The sequence below is a fragment of the Pinus tabuliformis genome, chromosome X (assembly GCF_031772625.1).
Source record: "Pinus tabuliformis cultivar Carrire ecotype Pingquan chromosome X, CPIR1, whole genome shotgun sequence".
Lineage (NCBI taxonomy): Eukaryota > Viridiplantae > Streptophyta > Pinopsida > Pinales > Pinaceae > Pinus > Pinus tabuliformis.
In genome coordinates, this window is record NC_142308.1 from 750012588 (window position 1) to 750037723 (window position 25136).

Here is a 25136-nt window from a genome sequence, read left to right on the forward strand (position 1 = left end):
GGGGGTTCCTCCAACTTCGCTTTTTGAATTTACTCTTTTGTCACAGGTAGTGCCACTGCTGCCAGCAAATGTCTATAGTCTCGACAAGGTTACCTTTTAACCATCAATTATTCATTATCCCATCCATCTAAGAGTATAATATTTTAAAGACAAATTTAGAAAGATATATCTATATATTCTCAATTTCATTTTTTTTTGTTTTTTGTTTTTCCTTTTCTGGATAAAATCCATTACCTTGGTTTGGGAGCCAGAAGATGACAATGCCATTCACTAGTTGTAATTGAACTGAACAAGCTTGTTTGTAATGAGACCCCTTGTCTTATGATCATAAGCCATTACCCTATTTTGGTATGCAGTAGTGGTAATGTCAGTTTAATTAGTTCCTTATGATCATGGTAAACAGGCTCGTAATGAGACCTCTTATCTTTTAAGTTAGATACTCTAAAAAATCATAAACCTAGTGGATGGGGTGAATCTTTTACTCCTTAAGAGTTATTGGATGACAATTATAGAGATGTAGATGCTTAGTTGTAGAAAGTCTTTACTTAAAAAAAAAAAAAGCTCTCTCAACTGATAAAACTTGAAATGATTCACTATGTTTTCTTGGTTTGAAATATTTCACAATTTCAAAGAACATCTCAAAGTTTTATGATGTTTATCTAATTTCCCAAAACTGTAATCATTCCTTGAAAGTTTCTATTTTTTAAAAGCGGATATTCCCAATATATTTTCAAAGAGATTTCAATAGTAAAAAACCAATGGTATACTATTTACAACATTATTTCTGAAAGAAATCAAAATTTACATAAAAAGAATATGTACAGATAAGCAGGGTTTTTTTTTTTTTTTTTTTCCCTTAAGGAAAAAGTCGAAATTTCTATTAATAAGAAGAAATTACATTTTGTAGATGCTGGTCGCATATTCATTTGTGGCCAATGGCCAGTCTAGATACAAAAAAATTCTTGAATGATCTGGACCTCCACGCAGGGAGTCTTGAAGCTTTGGCTGGATAAAAACCAACAGTTTTTATATCAAAATCCTGCTCTGCGCAAAGAGCACTATTATAGACAGTTTACTGAAAATAAAACTATACAATATGAGTACGTGTATCAAAATTGACTAAAATAGCTGTGACTGTTTATATGCGGGTCTGGGACCCATTTCTATTAAGGTCCACAAAAGGCCTGTGATAGAATTGATGGAAAGTTCCATCAATCTCCTCCTGGATCAGCCATTGATCTAGTTGGCTGTGCGCTGCTTCTTTGGAAAGTTGGTCCGCATCTGTATTCTGTTCCCTGTAAATATGACGACAGACAAAAGATTCAAAAGATGAGATCAGTCTTTTGGCTTCGTCAAGAATATGTCTCAAAGAGAAAGCATAACAATGAGATGCAGAATTCAGCCAATTGCAAACAATCTGTGAGTCTCCAAATAATTGAAGGTGTCTGCATTGTTTTTGGTGTGCAAAATGAATGATGTGTTTTGCTGTGCTTAATTCAGCAAAATTGTTGGTGCCATTTTCAAGTTTGATCTGGATCTTATAGCAATGAGACTCATTGATATATAATACTGCTCCACCGCCACAACCCTCTTCTTGTGCGGAGCCATCAAAGTAGGCCCAGGGCTTTGACTTATCAATGGTAATAGGATTAATAGTGCGGGCTGGGGTGTTGTAGTCTGTCTCAGGAAGCAGATTGTAATCAGCAATGGTATGACTCAGAATAGAAGGCCAGTGGGGAGCCTTATTGTTAAATATGATTTGGTTCCGAGCTATCCAGATAGCCCAGCATACCAGGAGCGGCATATTGATGGGTTTCCCAGAGTGTTCTCGTGTCCAACAGCTCCAAGCATCCAGTATGTTCGTCCCTTGCCATGCTTTAAGGGAGGTATAATAAGATGATATGTTGTGCCAGAAATCTTTAGTAACTGAACAGTGTAAGAAAAGGTGATCCGTGCTCTCCTCATCGTTACAACAGAGATGACATCTGAAAGGTCCGTGGAAAGATCTTTTCAAGAGATTTTTCCCGGTGGGAATCTTGTCAAAAATGATGTTCCACATTAACAGTCGACAGCGAGGGGCAGCTTGAAGCTTCCAGATATTTTTCCAGAGAGGGAGAATATTCGGGGGCTTATGTGGTTCCATTAACTTCAGGTACCCCATTTTAGGAGAGTATAAACCATGCTTAGCAATGGCCCAGATAAGCTCATCCGATCCTTCAGTCAGTCTGATATGTGCCTGGGTGAGCGCGTCAGTAAAGCAGCGCCATTCTAACTGCCATTGTTCAGGAATTTCCAGGGTCTCCGATGAAATCCAAGCCTGTTGTAGAAAAGTGGAGTTATCACTGTCTCCAATTTGGTTTATATGTGAGATGCCCCTGCTATGTAGATGTCTGATAAGGCCTTCCGAAAGTCTGTGCATGTTACCACATCCTACCCATGGGTCCATCCCGATTCTAACATCTTGCCCACTCTTAATGCGCCAGGTAATACCATCCCTCAAAAGAGGAAGGGAGAGCAAAACTGCCTTCCATATATTGGATATATTATGCCCAGGCTCATGTTGCTGACGGAACCAGTCCATGAGGTGAGATGGTCTGATGTATTTTGCTTGGGCTACGCGAGACCAAAGGCTGTCTGAGGTCAGTAGCTGCCATCCGAGCTTTGCTGCTAATGCTTTTGCAAAAAGATCAAGCCTCTTTATTCCCCAGCCTCCCCAACTTTTTGGTCTAGCTATGGTATCCCATTTCACCCATGCAAATATCTTCCCAGAGTGATGTCCATTCCATAGAAATCTGGAACATATACTCTGAATTCTGCTTAATACGCCACGGGGTATCCAAGCCAGAGTCATCCAGTAGACAGGCGTAGCTTCAATGACAGCTTTGATGAGAATCAGTCGACCCGCTCGAGAGAGGTATTTGTGATACCAAACCTGAAGTCTTTTCTCCACCTTGGCGATTAGCCATGTCCAGTCTGCAATTTTGTAACCGAGAGGTTTTAACCTGTACCCCAGATATTTGATACCGTCAGCGAGAGTAGATGAGGTGAAGGGAAAGCGCTGAGTAGCATAAGCAGATTCATGACGTGAGCAACCAACAGTCGTGATAGTAGATTTACTATCATTTACCATCATCCCCGTAGCCTGCTGAAATAGTAGAAAAATATTGTGGAGAGCAGTGACATCGCCAATGCCTCCATTTAGGAAAATGAGAATATCATCCACAAACAATAAATGCGAGAGGAAAAAATTATCTGAGATGTTAATGCCAGTTATCTGATTCCTATCCCTAGAAGAAATGATAAGTCTGCTTAGCCCTTCCATGACGAGGAGGAATAGGAGAGGGGATAGAGGGCAGCCCTGTCTGAGCCCTCTTTCCGAAGTGAAAAAAGATGTGGCCTCCCCGTTTAAAAGAACACTGTATGATACCTCCGATATACAACTCATAACCCATTTAATGAAATCGAAGGGGAAGCCAAGGTGAGTCAGGAGCAATCTGATGTAGAGCCAATTGACTCTATCAAAGGCTTTGGATAGGTCCACCTTTAGTATCATACCTTTTTGTTTTTTAATGTGGAGGGAATGAAGGAGTTCCTGAGCAGTAGCTATGGCTTCATGAATCTGACGATGATTTAGGAAAGCAAATTGTTCTGATGAAATGTGGCGAGATAAAAGAGGCTTCAGACGGTTGGCAATAATTTTAGCAATGATTTTGTATAGACAATTGCAGAGAGATATGGGTCTGAAGTCATTGAAAGATGCAGGGTGGTCAGCTTTTGGGATGAGAGCGATGAAAGTAGATTTAATGGCCGAGGAGACTCTACCGTTCTGCCTGCAAAGTTCGATAACCTTCAGGAGATCGTTTGCCAGAATGTCAAAAAAAGCAATGTAAAACTCGATGGTCCAACCATCCGGGCCAGGGCTTTTATCTTTCTTAAACCATTTGATGGTCGCTTCTAGCTCTTCCATGGTCACTTCCTTAGTGAGGTCGTCATATTCCTCTTGTGAGACAAATCTGGGGAATTTTTCGGCCACCCTCATTATTTCAAGAATGTTGACCTCACGGGGAGCCTTGTAGATGCTTTTGAAATGATCAGTCGCTAGCTTAGCAAGGTGCCTCTGAGATGTAACGATATGTTCCTGATCATCCTTTAATTCCCAGATTGTGTTAATAGCCTTTCTCCCATTGGAAAATTTGTGATAGAATTTGGTGTTGTCGTCCCCCTCTGTGAGCCATATAGCTCTGCTCCGCAGCCTCCAACTTTCTTCTCTTTCTTTCAGGATCTGTGACCGCTTGGCAATAAGGGAAGTGTAAAGATCTTTTCTTTCCTGAGAAGGGAAGATGCCTCCTGCATCTTCCTCATGTGATGCTATTATCCTTTCAGCTTGTTAGCGCTTGAGATTTCACCCTAGGCTGAGGAAGGTAAACCTTCAAGGCAACATCAAACCATTTCACCTCGTAGCTAGCCCTACGGGGTATGAGAAGGCTCTCTCCGGTCTATCTCGGCAAATTTTCAATGGGGTGAGATGACCAATTAGGATCAAAGATATTAGGCTAGTAAACTGATGAGAAGGGTTGATTTAAAGTTTTTTGGGGTTTTTGGTGGCCATTGGAGGGAGTGCAATTCAGGGTGTGGGGATTGAGCTCAGTTTTTGCAGGTGGGTCTTTGGGGCAAGGAAGGAGTTTGTGCTGATGCCTTAAGCTGAGATGGATGATCAAGGAAGAAAGATAGGGAGCTAAAGAGGGCAAACAATGACTTTGAATCCTCTTTAGACAGTGGAAAACATAAATATTAAACAAAATTGAAAGCTGAGCATGGCATGCATGAATTCAAACTTTATCACTTCTTTTGTTTAATTAGCAGCAATAGAATAAGAGATGGAACACATAAACACACTTACAATGACAAGTAGGAAACACACCATCAACACAATAATCCACAAGAATCCACAATAATGTCTGCAAAACCCTGGCCTTCCTTTTCCTCAAATTGCAGAGATACAAGTAAAATATACAATAGAGCTTCTCCCTCAAGAGTCCAACCATGAAAATGAGCAAGAGAAGGCATAATATAGATGATCTAACTCCTTTCCCCACCTCTAGGGGTCGAGCTCAGCTTCCTAGGAGCTGTTTCAACTAATTCTAAACTGAGCACTAGATAATAGGCAATCAAAACAACTTGCCTCTAAAACTTAGGTAACCCATCCATGCATTTAATACTCACTATTTACATCAAAGAAACTTCTAGAAGTGTTAAAGGAGAGTAAATGTATCCATGTGCCATGAAAATTATCCAAAAATCCATCATTTACATGCATTAAGAGTCAACCATAGTAAAAACTGAGTTTTGCAGGCCGAAATGGTCAAAATGGTGAAATTTCCCTGAGTGGTCGCGCCCCTCCCTTGGAGTGGTCGCGCGCATTGGAAGCTGTGTTTGAGGGCCTTCCTAGTGTCCAAATCAGGTGCAAGATAGCTTGTTGGAAAGGTCTATGAGTCTACTTTCCAACCCAACTAGAATTTCTGAATTTGGAGTTGATTTGACCCCTCAAAAGTCATTTCTCCCAAGACAGCTTCCTGCAACTCAAAAAGTGGGCAGCAAGTCAAAATTTGCATGTATTTTGAGCTTTTGGAGGCCCAAATCTCCATAAAAATTTTACCCCATGCATAGGCAAGTGTATTTTTGCATGACAATTCCAAAAATGCAAAGTTTTTCTCATTCTGAGCTGTCCCCCCGAGTGGTCGCGCGCGGGGTGAGACCACTCCAACGGCCAAAACCTGTAAATTTCTCAAAAATGTCAAAAATGCTCCAAAACTTCTCAAATTTTTTTGGTTTTGCTGCTAGAAGAAGGCTAGTGAGTATCATGGTGAGTAAGAGAGGCCTCAGCCAAGATATGGAGTGGGTTGGTCCTCTTCTTCTTCCCGAGAGCTTCGGTCAACCTTCTTTGGAATATTTTCATCTTTGCCTTGCAAACGTGTAACCTTGCCTAGTAATGGTTCTTCATGTTTTGTAGCAGCCCTTTGTCCTTGTTTGCCTTCTCTAACAGCCTCTGTAAGTGTGCATTCACACGAATAAGCATGGACTCCCTCTCCTTGGGCAGCAAGTCACCGGGCCTCCTACGGTTGATGACTCGGTCACCTCGAATCCTCCATAGTTCATCCAACTCTTTCTCATCTTCAAGTTGCTTGCTGCGCTGCTCAAGATAGTTTATTGTCCATTGGGCCATGTCGAGCTTCTGCTGTAACAAGCGGTTCTCCGCCTCTCTCTGTCGGATGATCTCATGCAAATCTGAAGCAGGGGAGCAAGCATCAAGATCAATGATGTCAACCTGTGTGTCACCGGCTCTCTCCTCCTCTGTCATGGGCTGCTTGCCCTCCTACACTGCCTCTGCTGTGTCTCAACCTCCGTAGAAGAAGACCGGTCATCACCTTGCTCATTAGTTTCAGTGTTTGACATGGTGTTATTGAACAAGGTGGAGAAAATAGGAAAAATTGACTGCTGCCCTGCCTGCAAAATGCTGAGAAGTATGCTGTTTTCAAGGGGAAAAACCATGAGGGAAATGTTAGGGGAGGGATTTTATCATAAGGAATGGGAAAATATATAAAAACAGGGAACTTTAAAGGAATAATTCACACAATGTCAAACATGTTATCCTATCTCTCATCATTGGGAAATCATTTGCAAAGACATATCTTTATTAGGGAAAACATGTAATAGGGTCACCAAGGGAAAGGACAATACAATTTTCAACAGGGGGTAAAGGATAGCATGATTACAGGGGTATAGGGCAACAATGATAACTAGCATCAACAACTTGCTTTTTAATTATGTCCTTTGACTGTACATTTTGAAGCATACTCTGTTTTTCCAAGGCACTGATATGCTTTTGATGCTAAGGGGCAATAAGGGATTAATTTGCATTTGTCATAAGGGGAGGAGAAAGGCTTTATTTGACAGATTCAAAGAGAAAGGAGATGTATTGCATCTAGGGGAATAGAAGGAAAAAAGATACATAGGTTTGGGTCTGAAAACACAGCAATCTTCCTTTACAAACAATATTTCAAGGAAACCTGTCCTTTAACAAATAGGTACAGCTGTATTTACTTTGTTTTTGTTATGAATAACAGCCTCCTTTTCACTGTTTTTATGAGGACTATACACAGCAATAAGTTTCTTTTGTTCTTTGCAATAACTCGGCTACACATAGTAATCTTTTTCTCTGTTTTTTGTCTTTTTGTTTTATTATTGCAATTGCTCTTTCATTTTCACATCACTATTTGATCTTTGCTGTGGTTTTACATATTTTTATAATGATATTGCTGTGGGGAACGAATTAGGGTTTTGGGATAGATTTGTATAGAGGGTTTAGGGTTTAGGGATGCATATGAGAGGGATTAGGGTTTTAGGTGTAGGGAATGGGGATTTGAGATTCATTCTTTGCAAATGAGATGAGATTGAGACACATGATGACAAGTGTAAATCTAATAGGAGTAATGGAGGGAATAAAAAAAGGAATTAAAAACCTTGAAATCAAACATAACCCTAGCAAAATTGCCTACAAGAACAAGCAATCACTTAACCTATTTCTCTTCATAATTTTGATGATAAAAATGCACAAACACAATCTCATCATCCTTATTCTCAACATTCAAAACATTTGAGAGGCCTACCTCGAGCAATTTACAAGTCACAAGGCAATTTGAGTGAGTTTGGGCCGGTTCTGCAAGTTATAGCTCGAGTGGTCGCGCGCAGCTCGAGTGGTCGTGCCAGTGTAAAATTTGCACTACGGAGGAGGGCTCGAGTGGTCGCGCACCGCCCAGGTGGTCGCGCACCCTGCCCGAGTGGTCGCGCACCAGAGAAACTCTCCAATTTCACTGCAATTCGACCTTCCTTCACTATTTTCGCCCTCTTGCTCCTCTTTGTTAGCTCATAGAGGCATAATGAAATGTTTAGAGGGAAATTTAACTCTTGTAGGTTGAATTTGAAAAAATTAAATCACAAAACCCACTCTCTAATGTTCTATTTTGGCATTCACTTTTAACACTGCTTTTTGAGTTGCTTTGTCCTGAATTTAGCTTTTGAGGCGCTTTAACTCCGTTCTTTTTGCAGGTTGACCATCTGATGGACTCTGGCGAGGAGACCAGGGTTATTGCCGGCATTTTGAAAACTTTTGAAATTTTCCTTATTTTTTGCAAATTTCACATGACCTTGGGTTTAAAAACAGGGTTTTTAAAACCAAGGTATAAATGATCTGTAGCTGATGAAAAATGTTAATGAAACATATGTACATACCTCCTTCTGGCTTGCTGGGCACTCATTGACCTTTGACTCGTGACCTTGCAGTGATTTTTGACCAAAACCCTAGACCTAAGACTTGGGACTTCAGGACAAAACAAAACAAGTATGACACAAGCTCATTAAATGATATGACCTGATCCAGCAAAGCCAAGAAGGGAACAAGGACCAGCTCCTCCATCAGTTTTATGGCATGCCTAACGGGATGCAAAATTGACACTGATGAGACACCTACCTATGCATATGCAAAGAGCTTTTGATCACCGATGGAGGGCTCAAGACCGACACTAACACAGCCTCCCTCAATGTGTGATCACCATGGAGTCGCTTCTGATGGGCCCAGAGCTTTGAGATTCTTTTGAGCTCCGTTAATTTCCCGGTGAAGCCTTCGGTAAAGTTTTCACTGTCTCTGATAGGGTTTCTCTGCCAATACTCAAAGACCATCTGAATGTAGGAGGGGTCCTTTAACCAAGAGAAATTAAACTTGAAAGGGCTCTTAATTTTGTTGTAGATGTCGGAGATCTCCAAAAAGATTGGACGATGATCAGAAATGCCTCCGGATCCAACCCATTGCCTTATACGAGCAATTCTATTGTGGAGGGATTCTTTGATCAAAAATCTGTCTAGTCTCCTGGCTAAGCTCTGTTCACCACATCGATTGTTTGACCAGGTATGTTGTAGTTTTTCCATGGGAGTGTCTACCCAGTGGTGCTCTTCCAGCAGAGTAGATATAGTCTCCGAGAAGGGGTCAACCCGGGCCGCATGTCCCCAAGATTCACAGAATCCCATGGTGAAATTTAAGTCTCCTCCAAGTATGATGTTATCCTCTTGTAAAAGAACTGATCCCAGTAAGGAACTCCAGAAGGATGCCCTATCAGAGCATGGGCCATATACGTTGATGAGCCGAAGATCTAAGTCCATAGAGAGAACATAAGCGTCTAGACCAATAAACCCTCTTCCACCCCAAGTATTCTTAATCCTCAGCGCTCTATTATTGATCCCTATAGCCAAACCGCCAGATCTCCCGGAAGCATCTAGAGCGTGAAAGGTCCAGTTGGGCAACTAGGCCTTAAGAGTAGGAATAAGGGTATCAGCAGGACACAGATAAGCAGGGGTTACCTCCTTAGGGAAAGAATTTATTTAAGATAAGCCCATTCACAAGAAGAGAATCTCCCTTTCTTGTTAAGTCTTGCAATAAAAATGTTGATGAGCCTATCTTTTCAACGATTTGAAATGGTCCAAGCCACATCTTCTGAAATTTAGTATGCTTACCTTTGTCTTCATGTGCTTTGTCCCATTTCAAAACGAGATCACCAATCTGTAATGTTTTTGAGCCAGCTAAACTTGCATCAAAAGAGGATTTAGTGACTTGCTGATGTCTAGCATGAGTAATCTTGGCTTTTTCTCTTTCCTCATCTAATTTAAGAATTTGATCAAACCTTAATTGAATAGAGGAAGAAGGAGTTTCTTCAATGAATTGTACTAGGGCTAGTGATGGGAGGGCTAGATTTGGTGGAATAAAAGCTTCTTTCCCATACACTAAGTTAAAAGGAGAAGTACTTATTCAGGACTCCCGAGTTATACGATCTGCCCATAGTGCGAATATTAAAGATTTATGCCAATTCTTTTGGCTTTGATCAACAATTCTTTTAATAATCCTTATGAGATTTTTGTTAGTTGACTCTGCTAAGCCATTTCCTTGGGGATAGTAATTTGCAGAGTATTTTAACTTAAAACCTCTCTTAAGAGCAAATTCGACTATACTATTTCCAGAAAAATAAGATGCATTGTCAAAGATAAGTGCACTAGGTAAACCAAACCTGGTGATGATGAAATGATTAATATTTCAATAATCGCATCAAAATTTGCTACCTTTAGCGGAATTTCTTCTACCTATTTAGTGAAGTAGTCCGTGGCTGTAAGGATGTATCTATGCTACTTGGAAGAATGAGGGATAATTTCACCTATAATATCAAGCCCCCACTGCTCGAATGGTTGTTTAATATTAACTTGTTGTAAAGGAAAGGCTAGTTTCCTTTGTCTCCCACTAGCGGTTTGGCATATCCTACATTTTCTCACATAGTCATGGGTATCTTTGAACAAAGTTGGCCAATAATACCCTGCATTTAGTATCTTGTGTGCTGTAGTGTCTCCTCCAAAGTGTCCACCAGCTGGTCCATCATGGAGCTGTTGTAAAACTTCTTGCGCTTCAGATTTTTCAAGGCATCTTAACAAAACAGAATCATAGTTTCTCCTGAATAATACATTATTAATGATTTCGTAGTGTTTGGCTTTTAACCTTAGGGCACATTTGTTTTTGTAGCTGAACTCAGGGGGGGCATATCCATTCTTCAAGTAAAAAATCAGATCAGCGTATTGATATTTAGAATCAATCATACTTATCTCATTTACTTGTGTAGTACTACCTGAATCTTCATGATCTAGTATATTGGAAGCTCCTACTAGCAACTTGCAAAAACCTTGTCCTCTAACAATATTTGCTGGCTTAATATCAATATCATATTCTTGTAAAGCTGTTACCTAGTTAGCTCTTTTCTCTCCTACTTCTCTTTGAATCAACAATTTCCTCACTGCAGAGAATGGGACTATCACTTTTGTATGTGTTTTCAGGAGGAAAGGTCTAAAATGTTTAATAGAATTAAATACAGTGAAGGCTTGTTTCTCAACTTCTGAATAATTAGGCTCAGCACCCTGAAAATTGGAACTAAAGAAAGATATGGGTGCTTCCACATGCTGATCATTGATTTGTGTTAAAACAACAACATAAGATGAGTGAGTGGCCAAAGTATACAAAATAAAATGATTAGAAAAATTCGGAGTATTCAACGCAGGAGCATTAATGATTGCTTGTTTGATTGAGTCAAAAGCTTCTTTTTCGTTATGTCCCCATTTGAAGGCTGAATTTTTCTTAATCATGGATTGCAAGGGTAGAACAATATGAGAAAAATCAGGAACGAATATTTTTACAAAATTTATCTGTCCCATGAATGATTGCATAGATTTCTTATTATGTGGTAAAGGGATCCTATTAGGATCATTGTATATGCCATTTTTGGATACAATAAACCCTAAGAGTTTACCTCCATTAAGAGCAAAGAATGATTTCTTAGGATTTATAGATATTCCATACTTTTTGCAGCATTCAAAGACTTGCTTTAAATCATGCAAATGGTTTCTCTTTTTCTTAGAATAGACAGTTATGTCATCCAAGTAAACAACGGCCATTTTGTTGATCAAACCTTTGAAAGCTATGTCCATGGCTCATTGGAAAGTAGCTCCAACATTTATCAAACCAAAAGGCATGTTTTGATAAGCATATGTTCCCCATTTGGTTCTGAATGTAGTCTTTAATCTATCATCTAGATGAACTAGGATTTGATTATATCTTGAAAAACCATCAAGAAAAGACATTATTTCTGAGCCAGCTATTGATTGAAGTATTTGCTCCATTGTTGGTAATGGGAAATTATCTTTTTGACATGATTTGTTGAGATTTATAAAATCTATGAAAATCCTAATATCACCATTCTTCTTCCTGACAGGTACCAAATTTGGGACCCATTCGAATGTCTGACAGAAAAAATTATCTTGGCTTTAAGGAGTTTATTCAACTATGCTTTGATTTGATTTTCAAGATTTGGGTGAATTTTCCTTATTTTTTGCTGTATAGGTTTCTCATCAAGAATCATTGGAATTGTATGTTGAATAATAGAGGTATCATAAATCTTCAGATCCTCATAATTCCAAGCAAACACATTTTTATATTTTTTCAATAATTAGATGAAAGCAAATCTTTCATCAGGTGAAAGTCCAAGTCCTAGATTGAAATTTTGTGGTTTGGCATCAATACCAAGGTTTACTAATTCAAACCTTAAAGTTGAACTTTGAAGCTTTGAATTAGTGACCTTTTTGAATCTATCCTTAATATCATAAAGATCTTCCAATTTAACCACAGATTTAGGAATAGGATTTTCATTGAGTTTCTGCTTTAATTGAAGATCATGATCGCTTTCATCGATGATTTGGTTGTCATAAGATCCTTCAGATGTCAAGAAATTTAAGATATCCTCATCATGATTGAAAACATGCCAATTGGTGACATTATCTGGGATGGATGGTCTAAAAATTAACTCAATAGAAAATCTATCTGGACTATAATCCTGAGATGGAAGGAGCTTAGAAGCTACATTAGCCAGGAGATCTATTGCTGCATTCTGTGATATGGGAATAGGAGAGATATCAAATGCTAGAAAATGAGATATAATATCTTGAACAAGTGATTGATAATGTTTCAGATGTCCCGAAAGATAGTGAATAGTATTTCTCACTTGTTTAATGACAATTTCGGAATCACCAAACACTTTCAGATATTGGAAATTCAGGCCTATTTCTTTATATAGACCTTGAAGCAATGCTTCAGTTTCTGCAGTATTGTTGGTACACTCAAATTCTAACCTACATGATAACATTGTCTTTTCTCCTTCAGGACTGACTAAAATACATCCTGCTCCTACACCGTCATTAGATTTATATCCATCAAAATACAAGGACCAAAATAGAGGCTTATCTACAAGTTTATCTACTTGAAGTTCCCAAAAAATGATTCAGCCAAATAGTTCCCAAGAATATTATTATTGAAGGCTACTGGTTCATTATCTTCTTCAAATTTTATTACTGTGTGAGTCAAGTGTTTTTCACGGTCAATTCTGATTTGATTTGGCTTCCCATTATAAGGAAGCCACATGTGAGACCAATCAGTTGAAATATAACCATGAAGTTTTTCAGACCAATCTCTGCTAAGAATTAAACCATAAAACTCAGGCATGTCAACAATCAATATTCCAATTATTTAAACAACCCTTGGATCAACAGATAGTCTAATAGTAACTGAATTTATTTCTCCTAAAACTTGAACCTTAGTTTGATCTAATTGGACAATATGAACTGCAGATTTCTGGGGTTCAATATTTAATTTGGAGCAAACTGATGCTGGCATTATATTTGATGAAACCCCTGAATCAATCAAGCGGTTATGCAAATTTCTATTGTAGATCTTATAAGTTAAAAGAAAAGGAGGGGTATGATAATTTGATCTATCTCCAATTAAAACAACATCGACAGAATCTACCTTATCAGATGGTGGTCTACCTGATCCTCTGGTGGCCTTGGATAATATACTAGTTGGAAGAGGAGAAGAAGGTACTGCATTTAATTCCTTAAGTAACAACTTTTGTTGATGTTTGAGCTTACTAAGTTCATGCAGAAAAATGTTTGCTCGAGTCTTCTTCATATCTTCAACTATGTTATAATCCATGGAATCTGTAACTACTAGAGTTTTTGATGATGATGGAGGATTGGATGAAGATGGTTTTGTTTGGGGAGATGAAATTGGAGTTTTCTTTGTGGGAGTTTTCTCTTTAGCAATAGGATTTGATTTTTTCTTCTTTTGATTTGACTAATTAGGTTCTATGATACTCTTACTTCTGGTGTTTACTAGTAAGGCTTCCTGTTCACTTTCGTTATCAGAGTTGGGAAGAATAAAGTCCCACATTCCATGACATTCAACTATTTCTTCTTCCTCTATTTCTTTAGTTGATAAAACTGTATCTTCTTCCTCATCATCATCTAAATTAGATTCTGCATTTGATATAGCATTTGGAGGTTGAGGATCAATTGGCTGTTTTCTTTTACAATTCCTAAGTGGTTTTTTCGATGAAGTTTCAGCTACTTGCCTTTTAATCTCTACCATTTCATTGGACATAGTTTTAAGAACTTTTTGTAGGCCTTCCATGTCATATGGATCTTTGGTTACTTTCTGTTACAGGGAAAAGTGTCTACTCAGAACTGCTTATCCCACTAAGGTGTGATAGTTGCCTTAGAAACAAACAAAGTAAAGCTACTTTCATTTTTCCTTTATGAAGTATAGATATAGAAGAACAAAGAAGACCAACCTCTGTCTTGCGCAATCTCCTGGTTCGATTCCTCTCTTTCTTGATAGTCTTTCGCTACTTGTTCCCTTGCACGCCCAGTTTCACAGAGTACCTGTAAGATCACAGTAGCATAGCACTATACAAGAACATGGATCTATAATCATAAATAATCTAGGATCAGATGTAAATTGACCATACAAATGCAACAAACATAAATGACACAAGAGTATGGAGGAAAACTTGAATAGATTTTATTGATAAACAAGAAAGAGCCAAGGGGAGTTACAACCAATTGTTTTGACCCAGCATCATCCTCTTAGCAAGGAAGCCCCTCTTCACCTCATAAAAATCTTAGATCACCCAACAATCTGATGTTTGTCTCAAGAAACCAACAACAATTCCTTACAATATGAAAAATTCCAGCCTCTGGTTCTCTGGGATGAGGGATCCATATATAGATATCTGTAAGGGAGATGAGTCAGCTTGTGATTTGATTAGTTTCTTCCCTCTGATAGTTCTTGCTTCCACTTGGAGATTGATGATCTCTTACTCATCCTTGGTCGAATTCAGAGAGGCAAGTGTCACAGGAGAAGTTTCTGGAAGCTTCCATTGCCTCTCCACCTCGCGGAATGACACTGCCATTTGTCATTTCTCGCCCATCGCACCCCATAGAAGGGCTTTTTGAAATGCAACGCACCCACAAAGTGTATTTAGGTGAGATGCAATGCACTTGGCCTGTGGAGCAACTGAAATGATCCTGTTTTGACCAATTCTGAGCAGTTTTTCATGGAGAACTTCTGGGAGAAGCTGTAATCAGTTGACCTTGTTCCGTTAGGGGTTAGAACAACAATTTTAGGGACTTAGGAGCCCTCGGTTTATGGACATTTCATGCTTGGGGTTGTAGTGCCCAAAAATGTCTATAACAGTTGCCCCCTAAAGCATGAGGTTGTTAATCTTTTGATGTCGGGTGAAATGCTTTATTTTGAGGATCCGAAGTTCTTTCAAGTTGGGAGGAGACCTGTAATAAGATACAATACAATACATTATCTTCATAATATTTTCATGATCTAGCTGAGGCGGGCATTCCCATGCTTAGCTTTATAAATTCATTTTCATGTACATAGGACAGACAATCGTCTGAGTGTAGACTGATGATTTTGATAGAGCCATAATCCCTTTGATTGGATGATTATCTGTGCAGCAATGATGTACATTTGATGTCTTTATTTCCCTGAATATATATCACAGCCCGGATGGATGAAACTAGATCCGGGGTCTTCAATCTCGTTCGATCTTCACTCAAAGTACAAGTCGATCCATGTGAGAGATGTTTTGAAGTCGAACATGGAAAGACATCGCCTGATTACCAGCCAATGATGTAAGTTGTTAATAGGCGTGAGAGGAATCACCGATAATGATAATGACCCTCAAGGTACTGCAGTACAATTCAGGTGGTGTGAATAAAGGACTTGGCGTCGAACACCACGCAAAATCTTTTGGTCGAAGGTCATTGATGTAAACCTGTCACCGGAAGTGAGAAACTTGCCATTGAGGCATGCAAGCTTCAAAGCACTAAATGGGGTGTTCCTAGATCAACTTCTTGGACAATGAGCTGATGTCGACAAGAAGCGATCCATCATAGGAGGGCCTTAATGAATCCCACATCAATGACACGGAACGGAGCAAATGATTTTAATGGAGGTGAAAACGATCTGGTGATATAAGGTTCAGGGTGGCGGTCATGAAAGAATGGAGTATGAATGTATTGTAGTGGGTGAGACACAGGTGAAATCTCTGAATGACTTCTCTTGAACATATCAGCGACACTGACATGATGGATTGGTAGCATTAACCCCAAATGTGGATGGTGTGATGGGACCATGGTGATGTGACCGGTGAATGAAACAACCCAACCCGACTTGGATGCGGAGTGAAAGTGTCATGTTCAAGAGCGACTTGCTACCAGCAAAGTTTCTTCAAGTTTTCTTCCCAATTTTCCCCAGTCATTGTTGACCAGTACCTATTTATTTTTGTCAAGCTTGAGGAGGATAACATATGCTTGTTCTATAATTTTCCCTTCGGGCAAACCCATCGCTATGTTTTAACGAGCCTAGCGATAGCGAAACTCGTTCTCGTCTATAGACAAGTTTTTCGCTATTGAAATTTTAACGAGTTAAACGACAAAGATAACTCTGTCCTTTTCAATTTTAGAGAGTCTAAAAAGGAACGTAAGGAAAACTCCAAAATTCCTTTTTCGTCATCTAATCCCTTAAGTCCAAAAAAGTATCAAACAATAGAGAAGGGATGAATTTTCGATACTTTTAACAAGCTGAACAAAACAAGCGCTCGATCTTTTTGTGTAATAATCCCTCAGGTCCAAAAAGATTAAAATTTAGAGGAGGGATAGCACTTTCGGTCTCTTTAACGAGCTGGAGAGGCCAATGGCTCGGCAATCTTTTCATATTTTACGAGTCAATTTGAAAAGATCTTAAAGGAGACTCGTATTTTGAGGAACGAGTGATAAAAAAGGGTAGCAGTTGATTCTAGGTAAGGTTTGGAATTTTCCAATCACGACAGTGTTACAAGGATGGCTAGTGAGATCACTCTTTGCAACTGTTCCTCAAAAAGGGGTAAACAATCAAATGGAGGTGAATTATCGGCCAATACAGATTGGAGGTGATGATGAGAACACAACCAAGGCTTTTAAAGGCTGAAATACTACATTCACGATGGTTATTTACCGGGAAATCGGTTCTTTTTTTTTTTATTGAGCTTAAACACTAGGGGAAAACATTTGCTCATGACTTATGTTTATTTTTTAACGAGCTTGAACTATGTCCTAAAACTGCTCGATTAATCCAGTCGTATAATAACAATGTCTCATATATAAAAACGACAATTTTTAGAGTTTTGCCCCACATCCTTTCTTTATGCAAGTTAGGAAATGACCAATCCTACGAGTTTAAAGGGTTAGAGGACCTACAAATTTAAAAAAATAAATATTCTCTCTTCGCTTGCACGCCAAAAGGTTTGCATGCCCCCAGGTATAAAACAGAATTTCAAAGTTACCCCCTCTTCCTTTCGTTAAAACATTTGTTTTACCGAGAGAGGTCTACCTCTTACAGGTTACCAAAGATTGTTCTATTCACGGCGTAAACAAAACACTTCTTCGGCGATGTTTATTGAAATAAACAAAGGTGAGTGGCTATGCTTGCCAACCCACATAACTTTGACAAGAGAATCTTATTCTAGAATAACCCCCTCTTCCAATCACGGATGGGAGTACAGACTAGTCATATTCTCTCGCGGAAACCTACCCTATACCCGAAGTTTTCCTGCCGAAGCAGACCAGGGTGCATGCCCCTTGGGTTTTAGTCATGTCCCCCGAATCACTCGCGCTCATCAGGCGGACGGACTGGAGATTGATGAGACATTCCTTGTGTGAAAAGACCATTTAGGGATGGTATATGACTATTTGCTCTGTGTGATCTAGGAAATGAAAGCTGGTCCATGAGCTTGACCACTCTTCCTTCGTGCGGAAAACACATTACTCTAAAGAGTGAGGAGACAATCGCTCCCATGCAATAAATATAGTCTCGTCCAAGGAGTAGATTATAATCCAGGGGTCCTTGAAATACCATTACGTTCATTTGAACGGTTTTCCCTCTCAATGTTATGGGCACATTGGGAAGGGTCCCTAACGGTCGACTGGTTCCTTTGTCAAAGCCTGTTAGATTTCTCATCTCAGGCAAAAGCGATGGTGAACCAAGCACTTTCCAAGCAGTCAAGGAAAGGATACTCACAGAAGCCCCTTCATCTATGATGGTACTGGCCATAACCATCCTATATATTTGAACAATGATGCGGAATGGTACACTAGCTGGTAAACGGGGTCTGCCTAGTTGATTCCAATCGAAGGAGACAACTAGGTTGCTTGGAGGTGGGACCGAATAGACGGCCGGGTATGACTCTGATGAACTTCCTTCCTGCGGTAAATGAATGGGTAAATTGCCCCCATGTTCATTGGAGTTTGTGCTTACGAAAAGAATTTGGACGGTGTCATCCTTATTCTCTTCTGTGATTGTATCATCTGAAGACGGAACCTTTGAAGGCAAGACCGGGTCAACTGCCGCCTCGACCTTTTGACTTTCATCTGGTATGGGTTCAGATGGTTTGTCTTCAATGATAGATGCTTCAACCAACCATCTGGGCGGGTCAGCCAGTTTTTCAACTAGTGACGGACTCGGCAAGAGTTTTTTATATCTAGGAGGAAGTCGTAACGGTGAAACTGGACGATCGTCCAAAACTCTTTTCGCCTCATCTAAGAAGGGACAACGGTGGACGGCATGGTCGCCTTCGCATAGTTTACAAGGAAATCTATATTTTCCTTTTTGTCCTGGGGCTTCACTTTCACTAGTCGACGGTGTGTTTTCAACATGATCATCAGAGGTTGACGACACTGGGTTGTGCAAACGAGGAGACCAGTCCCTTAAGATCCGAGGGATGCAAGGACAATCTCTATGATAGTGGTCTCCTTTGCAAATGACACATGGCGATTTAGGCCTGGTCGGTGCAGTGTGTGGATTTTCGCTAGACGATGCTTGGTTGCCCCCTTTCGCTTTTGGCTCCTTCTTCTTCTTCTTCTTCTCTTTCTTCTTCTTTTCCTTCTTCTTCTCAGGTACTTGATTTTTGTCTTTACCTGCCCCATCAAGCGAAGAGGAAGGAGGAGAGGAAGAATTGGAGGAAGCAGAAGGTTGGTGGGTAACTTTGGACTCGTCTAGTTGCTGACTCGATTGTTCAGGAATTGTAGTGTTCTGAATGATAGAGGTTGAGAAGAGCCATACAGGCAAGTCGATTGTCAATCCTGGAAGCGACAATGTGGCCATATGGGGTGCACCAACATCTCCCCAAGAGGAGAAGGAACTAGGATTTCCTCCAAGGGGAACTCCTTAGTGGCGGACTCCATTTTATTCAACCTAAGATCAACGTAGGAAAGGGTGATGATTATTCCATTTAAAATAAATTTTAGACGCTTCAACACAACTTGTTTTTTCAATTTTTAAGAGTCGAGAAAAAACAAAAAATGACCCTAGTCGCCTTCGATTTTTAATGAGCCTGAAGTGACAAGTGCTCAGATGGACCTTTTCCGTTAAAGAGTCTGAAAAGGAACGAAAGGGACTGATTTGGAAATCTAGGTAGAGGGATTACCAAACCAATCGCAAAACTGTAGAATACTTTTTACGGTATGGCAGTCAATCTTCCCAAATGTTGTGTTCAGTGCATTGCGATCGATAGGGTGGCAGACACGGCTTCCTATGGATAAAGGATTAAGCCTATTGGGGTCTCCCAAAATATACTCAACGGTACGTGGGAGCACAAGTTCGTACTGGCACTTATCATCTCAAAGTGGAGGAATCACCCAACCATCAGTGAGAACAATAGTTACCAGGCTTTACGACGCCAGAATACGTCTCTAGCCTAGACTTATAAATGTTGTGCGTTAGGTTCCAAAGCGTTGTTAAATTCATTGAATTTATTTTATAGTTGATCTTGTATATGAAGTTTCCCTTTCAGGTTCACCGCGAGATGTAGTATAATTCCTAAAATGCAATCTAAGATGATAAACAATCTTTTTATCTTCTTTTTGCAATGGAAATCCTAGCTACTAAGGAAAGAAAGACAGAATTCTTTCACAAAGAGCAAAGAGCACACTCTAAATGCACTTTCCTAAATCAAACCAATTAGACTGTCTAAATGCAAATGCACATGCATGTATTTGTTTTCGAATTTCTTAGTATGTAAATGATAAAAAGAAAGTTGATGCACAAATCTGAATTACTTTTTAAGCGACAGTTATCAACAAGTTTCTTTTCGAAATAAAAAATGGAGACAATCACAACACCTTACGATTTGGAAATGAATACTTGTTTTCGACACTAGAAAAATTACAAATTCAGAACAAAAAACAATAGTAACAGGATAATCGACTATCTACAGCAATCAAACTCTTTCCTATGATTGAAAACGACACTTGCGACACTTTCAAATCAAAGGACGACAGTGCGATTATGTTACTTTTTTCAAAGGAGAACTGAAAATGATTCAACAAACACACAAAAACAATTACAGTTCTTTTGTACAAAGGAGGTGGAATAACAGCAAGGAAAAGGGGTTTCAAACAGAGATATACTGATCACAGGCAGCAAAATTCATGGATAGAATTGGAAAGAATGAATCACAGAAACCAAAACTGCACAATGCCTAGTCTGATCAGCACACCTGTAACACAGGGAATTTGAAATGTAGCGCACCTACTACACTTGGGAAGTGCGCTGAATTTTAGATTCTCAGAACAGTACCTGCGCTGAGCCAGAGACAAGACTTTGCTTGGGTTCCGGGTCACAGTTTGTAGTTCAGTTCATGGGTTTTGGCCGAGCAAATGGTAATCAGTAATGCAACAATCAGGGGTAGATCTAAGGAGGATCTAAGAGCTACCACGAGGGGCAATCAGAGAGTTTGTGAATCAATTGTTTAAATCATAAACAGATCCTAGAGATTAACTGAAGTGGCATTTATCTACTTTTCATTTGCATAGCAAATGCAGTTCGAAAGCTACCTGGCACGACTTTAGACTCCACCTGTAAGTTTATGAAATAGACAACACGGAAGATAAACAAACAAACTAATTCGTCCCGAGCGGAGTCGCCATTTTGTTACAGGGAAAAGTGTCTACTCAGAACTGCTTATCCCACTAAGGTGTGATAGCTGCCTTAGAAATAAACAAAGTAAAGCTACTTTCGTTTTTCCTTTATGAAGTATAGATAGAGAAGAACAAAGAAGACCAACCTCTGTCTTGCGCTAATCTCCTGGTTCGATTCCTCTCTTTCTTGATAGTCTTTCGCTACTTGTTCCCTTGCACGCCCAGCTTCACAGAGTACCTGTAAGATCACAGTAGCATAGCACTATACAAGAACATGGATCTATAATCATAAAAAATCTAGGATTAGATGTAAATTGACCATACAAATGCAACAAACATAAATGACACAAGAGTATGGAGGAAAAATTGAATGGCTTTTATTGATAAACAAGAAAGAGCCAAGGGGAGTTACAACCAGTTGTTCTGACCCAGCATCATCCTCTCAGCAGGGAAGCCCCTCTTCACCTCATACAAATCTTAGATCACCCAACAATCTGATGTTTGTCTCAAGAAACCAATAACAATTCCTTACAATATGCAAAATTCCAGCCTCTGGATCTCTGGGATGAGGGATCCATATATAGATATCTGTAAGGGAGATGAGTTAGCTTGTGATTTGATTAGTGTCTTCCCTCTGATAGTTCTTGCTTCCACTTGGAGATTGATGATCTCTTACTCATCCTTGGTCGAATTCAGAGAGGCAAGTGTCACAGGAGAAGTTTCTGGAAGCTTCCATTGCCTCTCCACCTCGCGGAATGACACTACCATTTGTCATTTCTCACCCATCGCACCCCATAGAAGGGATTTTTGAAATGCAACACACCCACACAGTGTATTTAGGTGAGATGCAACGCACTTGGCCTGTGGAGCAGCTGAAATGATCCTGTTTTGACCAATTTTGAGCAGTTTTTCATGGAGAACTTCTGGGAGAAGCTGTAATAAGTTGACCTTGTTCCTTTAGGGGTTAGAACAACACTTTTAGGGACTTAGGAGCCTTCGGTTTATGGACATTTCATGCTTGGGGTTGTAGTGCCCAAAAATGTCTATGACGATTTCTTCTTTGATTCATCTCTAAAAGTTGCTTTCTTAGATTTTCTTTCCTCTAATGAGTTTTTCTTTTCTACGACCAAGATACATTTTTCAACAGCTATTGCTTCTTTCATATTTTCTTCTCACATTGGTTTGGTAGCTCTATCAACTAAGATGGCTATGTTTGAAGGTAGAGCAGAAATGTACCATTCATTTCGGACCTCCTCGCTAGACTTGGACGCCGCAGGTATTTTATTCAATAACTTATTGAAACGTGAGTTGATGTCCTTAATGGGTTCTTTTGGTTCAACTTTCAAATTGGAGAGGTTGTTTATCAAAGTTGCTGTAGACCTATCATCTCCAAATTTAGTTAGAAATTTCTCTTGAAAAGCAACCCAGCTATTAATTGAGCTTGATGGTAATGAAAAGTACCATGATCTAGCTACTCCTTGTAGAGTATATGGGAATAATATTACAACTGCATCCTCCTCTGTTACTCCATTCAAATTAATGGATAACATGAAATTATTTATATGTTCTTCTGCTAACAGGCCATTATCAGGATTAAATTTAGGTAACCACTTTTCTGGATATGCTGGCAATTGGGTCAAAGGTGCAGGAATTCTAACAGCTCCTGGGTTGGTCCATGGCCTTGGTTGAGGTTGATTATGTGCCATTGTTGGGATATTAATAGAAGAGAGTGAAGCAGTGGGTGAAGGTCATTGGGTAGAGGATGGTGAAGCTCTTGTACCTATGTGAATCATGATCTAGAGTTGGGAAGCGGGTGTGTGACCTTGCAATGATATGGATGGAATGGATGATGATGATGAAAGGACCTCGCTGCAAGATTCTGATGGTGTCTTCTTAGACCTTTTATAGTTTGGTAGAGGGAATTCAACTGGTGGGATTCCAAGATTTTCACTCTTTGCTCTAGTCAGTGGTTGCGATGGGATATATTGAGAAATGACACTGCCTTGGGATAAATCAGACTCTTCTTGGGATATTGAAATCCCCTGCAATTTGTGAATCAAAGATTGTACTTCACGGGGTTTAGAAGAAGCATTGTCTAGCTTGTTTATGATTTCAATAGCGGGTTTTGTATTTTTCTTTTCAACTTCTCGCTTAGGCATATGAGATTTGGAATGCGAATGAGAAGTTGGAGGCGATGGTGAGGGATTTGTACTCTTAGAATGGCCTTAAGATTTAGATTACTTACCATTCATAGTCATGCCCTCCTTCTAGCGCCAAAAATGTTGATGCCTCTAAAATCATTGCACCAACATTGGGGATAACCACTCAGTCCGACCCTTAATGCAGTTCCTTTTCCATTTGGGATGGTGGATCTGACTGGATAATATGGGACCAGTTTCCCTATAAAATGTGTTTTTCTGAATGGGTGTTTAATATATATATGACAAGATGATAGATGGTTTGAGTTGTAGACTTACAAAAATATACAAATAGATCTATATATATAACCCGGTTAATACAATATCAATGTGATTTATGATGATTCCTGGTAATCAAATGTTAATAAAGATCAATCACATGAGTATAGAAAGTTAAGAATGAATGATGATCACTTTGAACAAAGTGATATAAAACATATCACATATCATAATAACATCAATTGTCAGCATATGTGCTTAAAAATATCAATTCCAAATTACTCAAAAGTGATATAATGTAGAATTGTATGAAAAATTCACATATAACAACAATATCAAATCAAAAGAATGTTTAATTGCATAACATGAAACAAGGAGACATTTGATAAAAGTACCATATGTATTTGAATCCTCTTATGGAAATAACAACCTAGTTCACTCTTCTTACTTATTAAAACTCCAAAAAGATATAGGAATGCAAGTCCTCTTGAAATCCCCTTTATAACAAGTTTGAACCTTGATCCTTGTCTTCTACTAAAACAAATTCAGAAGTGCAGAAATGCTATCTTCTTAAATCTAATTTAATACAATTTTAGGACCCCTTCTCAAATGACATGAAAGGGTCTTTATAGAGAAAATAAAAACAAACTGTTCATAAAAAGTGCTTAAAGTGGTTGGAATAGCCTTTCCCAAAATATGGGATTTCATGTTAAAAATAGAATTGTGATAGCTCTTGAAAAGATGCATTTCATCTATCATTCCTCCTATGGCTTCAAGTTACAAATCTCGAGCATAGTTTGGACCTCTGGTGGATGACTCATCCTAGCATGCAATTGACCTATGTATACCGCATCTGAGAGTTCTGGCATCATGCGATCTACTGCATCAACAAGAAATTTGATTATAATTTGTTGGCTATGCGGTTTGAATAAATAGAACCAATATGTATCCCAATTGAGGCTTTCCAATTTTTTGAGTTGCTCCTCTCTGGTATTCAAATTTTGCTTCCATTGTTTTTCCAATACTTTTGCTTTTGGAAGATTTTCTGGGGAACACTCAAAAATTAAATTTGTGCTATGTAAGTTATCATTTATCAACTCAATGATATTATTCCTCATTACCCTAGCCCTTGAAGTTGCTCTTTCTACTTTGATCAACTGTGTCTCCCATACTGCAAATAACATCTCTTTATGAGATTCTTCAATTACTAGCAATTTAGTAGCTCTTCCCGTTTGTGTGCTTTACCAATAGATATAATCTGTGATTTTTTCATCTACATCCTTGAATTCTAACCTAGAATTCACTGCTTGATCTGTCAGTGTGTTGGTTTTGATACACAGTGGATGAATGAGAGATATCTTTTGGTAGAGTTGGCTTAGTTGTTGAGATAAGAAATTATTTTTTTCTAAGGCTTCCTGTTACACAACAATTTGTCACCATTCCTCACCGTCCCTGTTACCCCTCTCTCGCACACTGGAGGACTCATTCTGGGACCTGTGAGAAGTGACATGACCTGAAACCACTTGCATCATATTCCTCTAAGTATGAGCTTCATTTTCCCTGAAGACATCTCCTGCGAAATACCCATGAAAACAACTCTTTTTGCATTAGCGCCGGTCCATAGTTCATTGCCTGCGCCAATGAGGGAAATCCTCTAAAAACGGCGCGCCATTGGCGCTCTGTCTCAGAGTCGCACTCGTGCCAACCGAATTGAGTAAATTTTTTAACCAACAAGCTCCCGAAGGTTCTCTTCAACCCATTCACCAACTGAATCTA

At 39.3% G+C, this 25136-nt stretch overlaps 1 protein-coding gene across 1 annotated transcript in view; it reads right to left on the reverse strand.

The window, feature by feature from the left end:
- Positions 1-1138: 1138 nt before the first annotated feature.
- LOC149142061 (uncharacterized) overlaps positions 1139-25136 on the reverse strand; it is a 154437-nt gene continuing 130439 nt past the window's right edge. Inside the window, exon 4 of the mRNA XM_089451390.1 lies at positions 1139-4282. Coding sequence (XP_089307516.1) covers positions 1139-4282 — 3144 coding nt within the window. The remainder of the gene's footprint in view (positions 4283-25136) is intronic.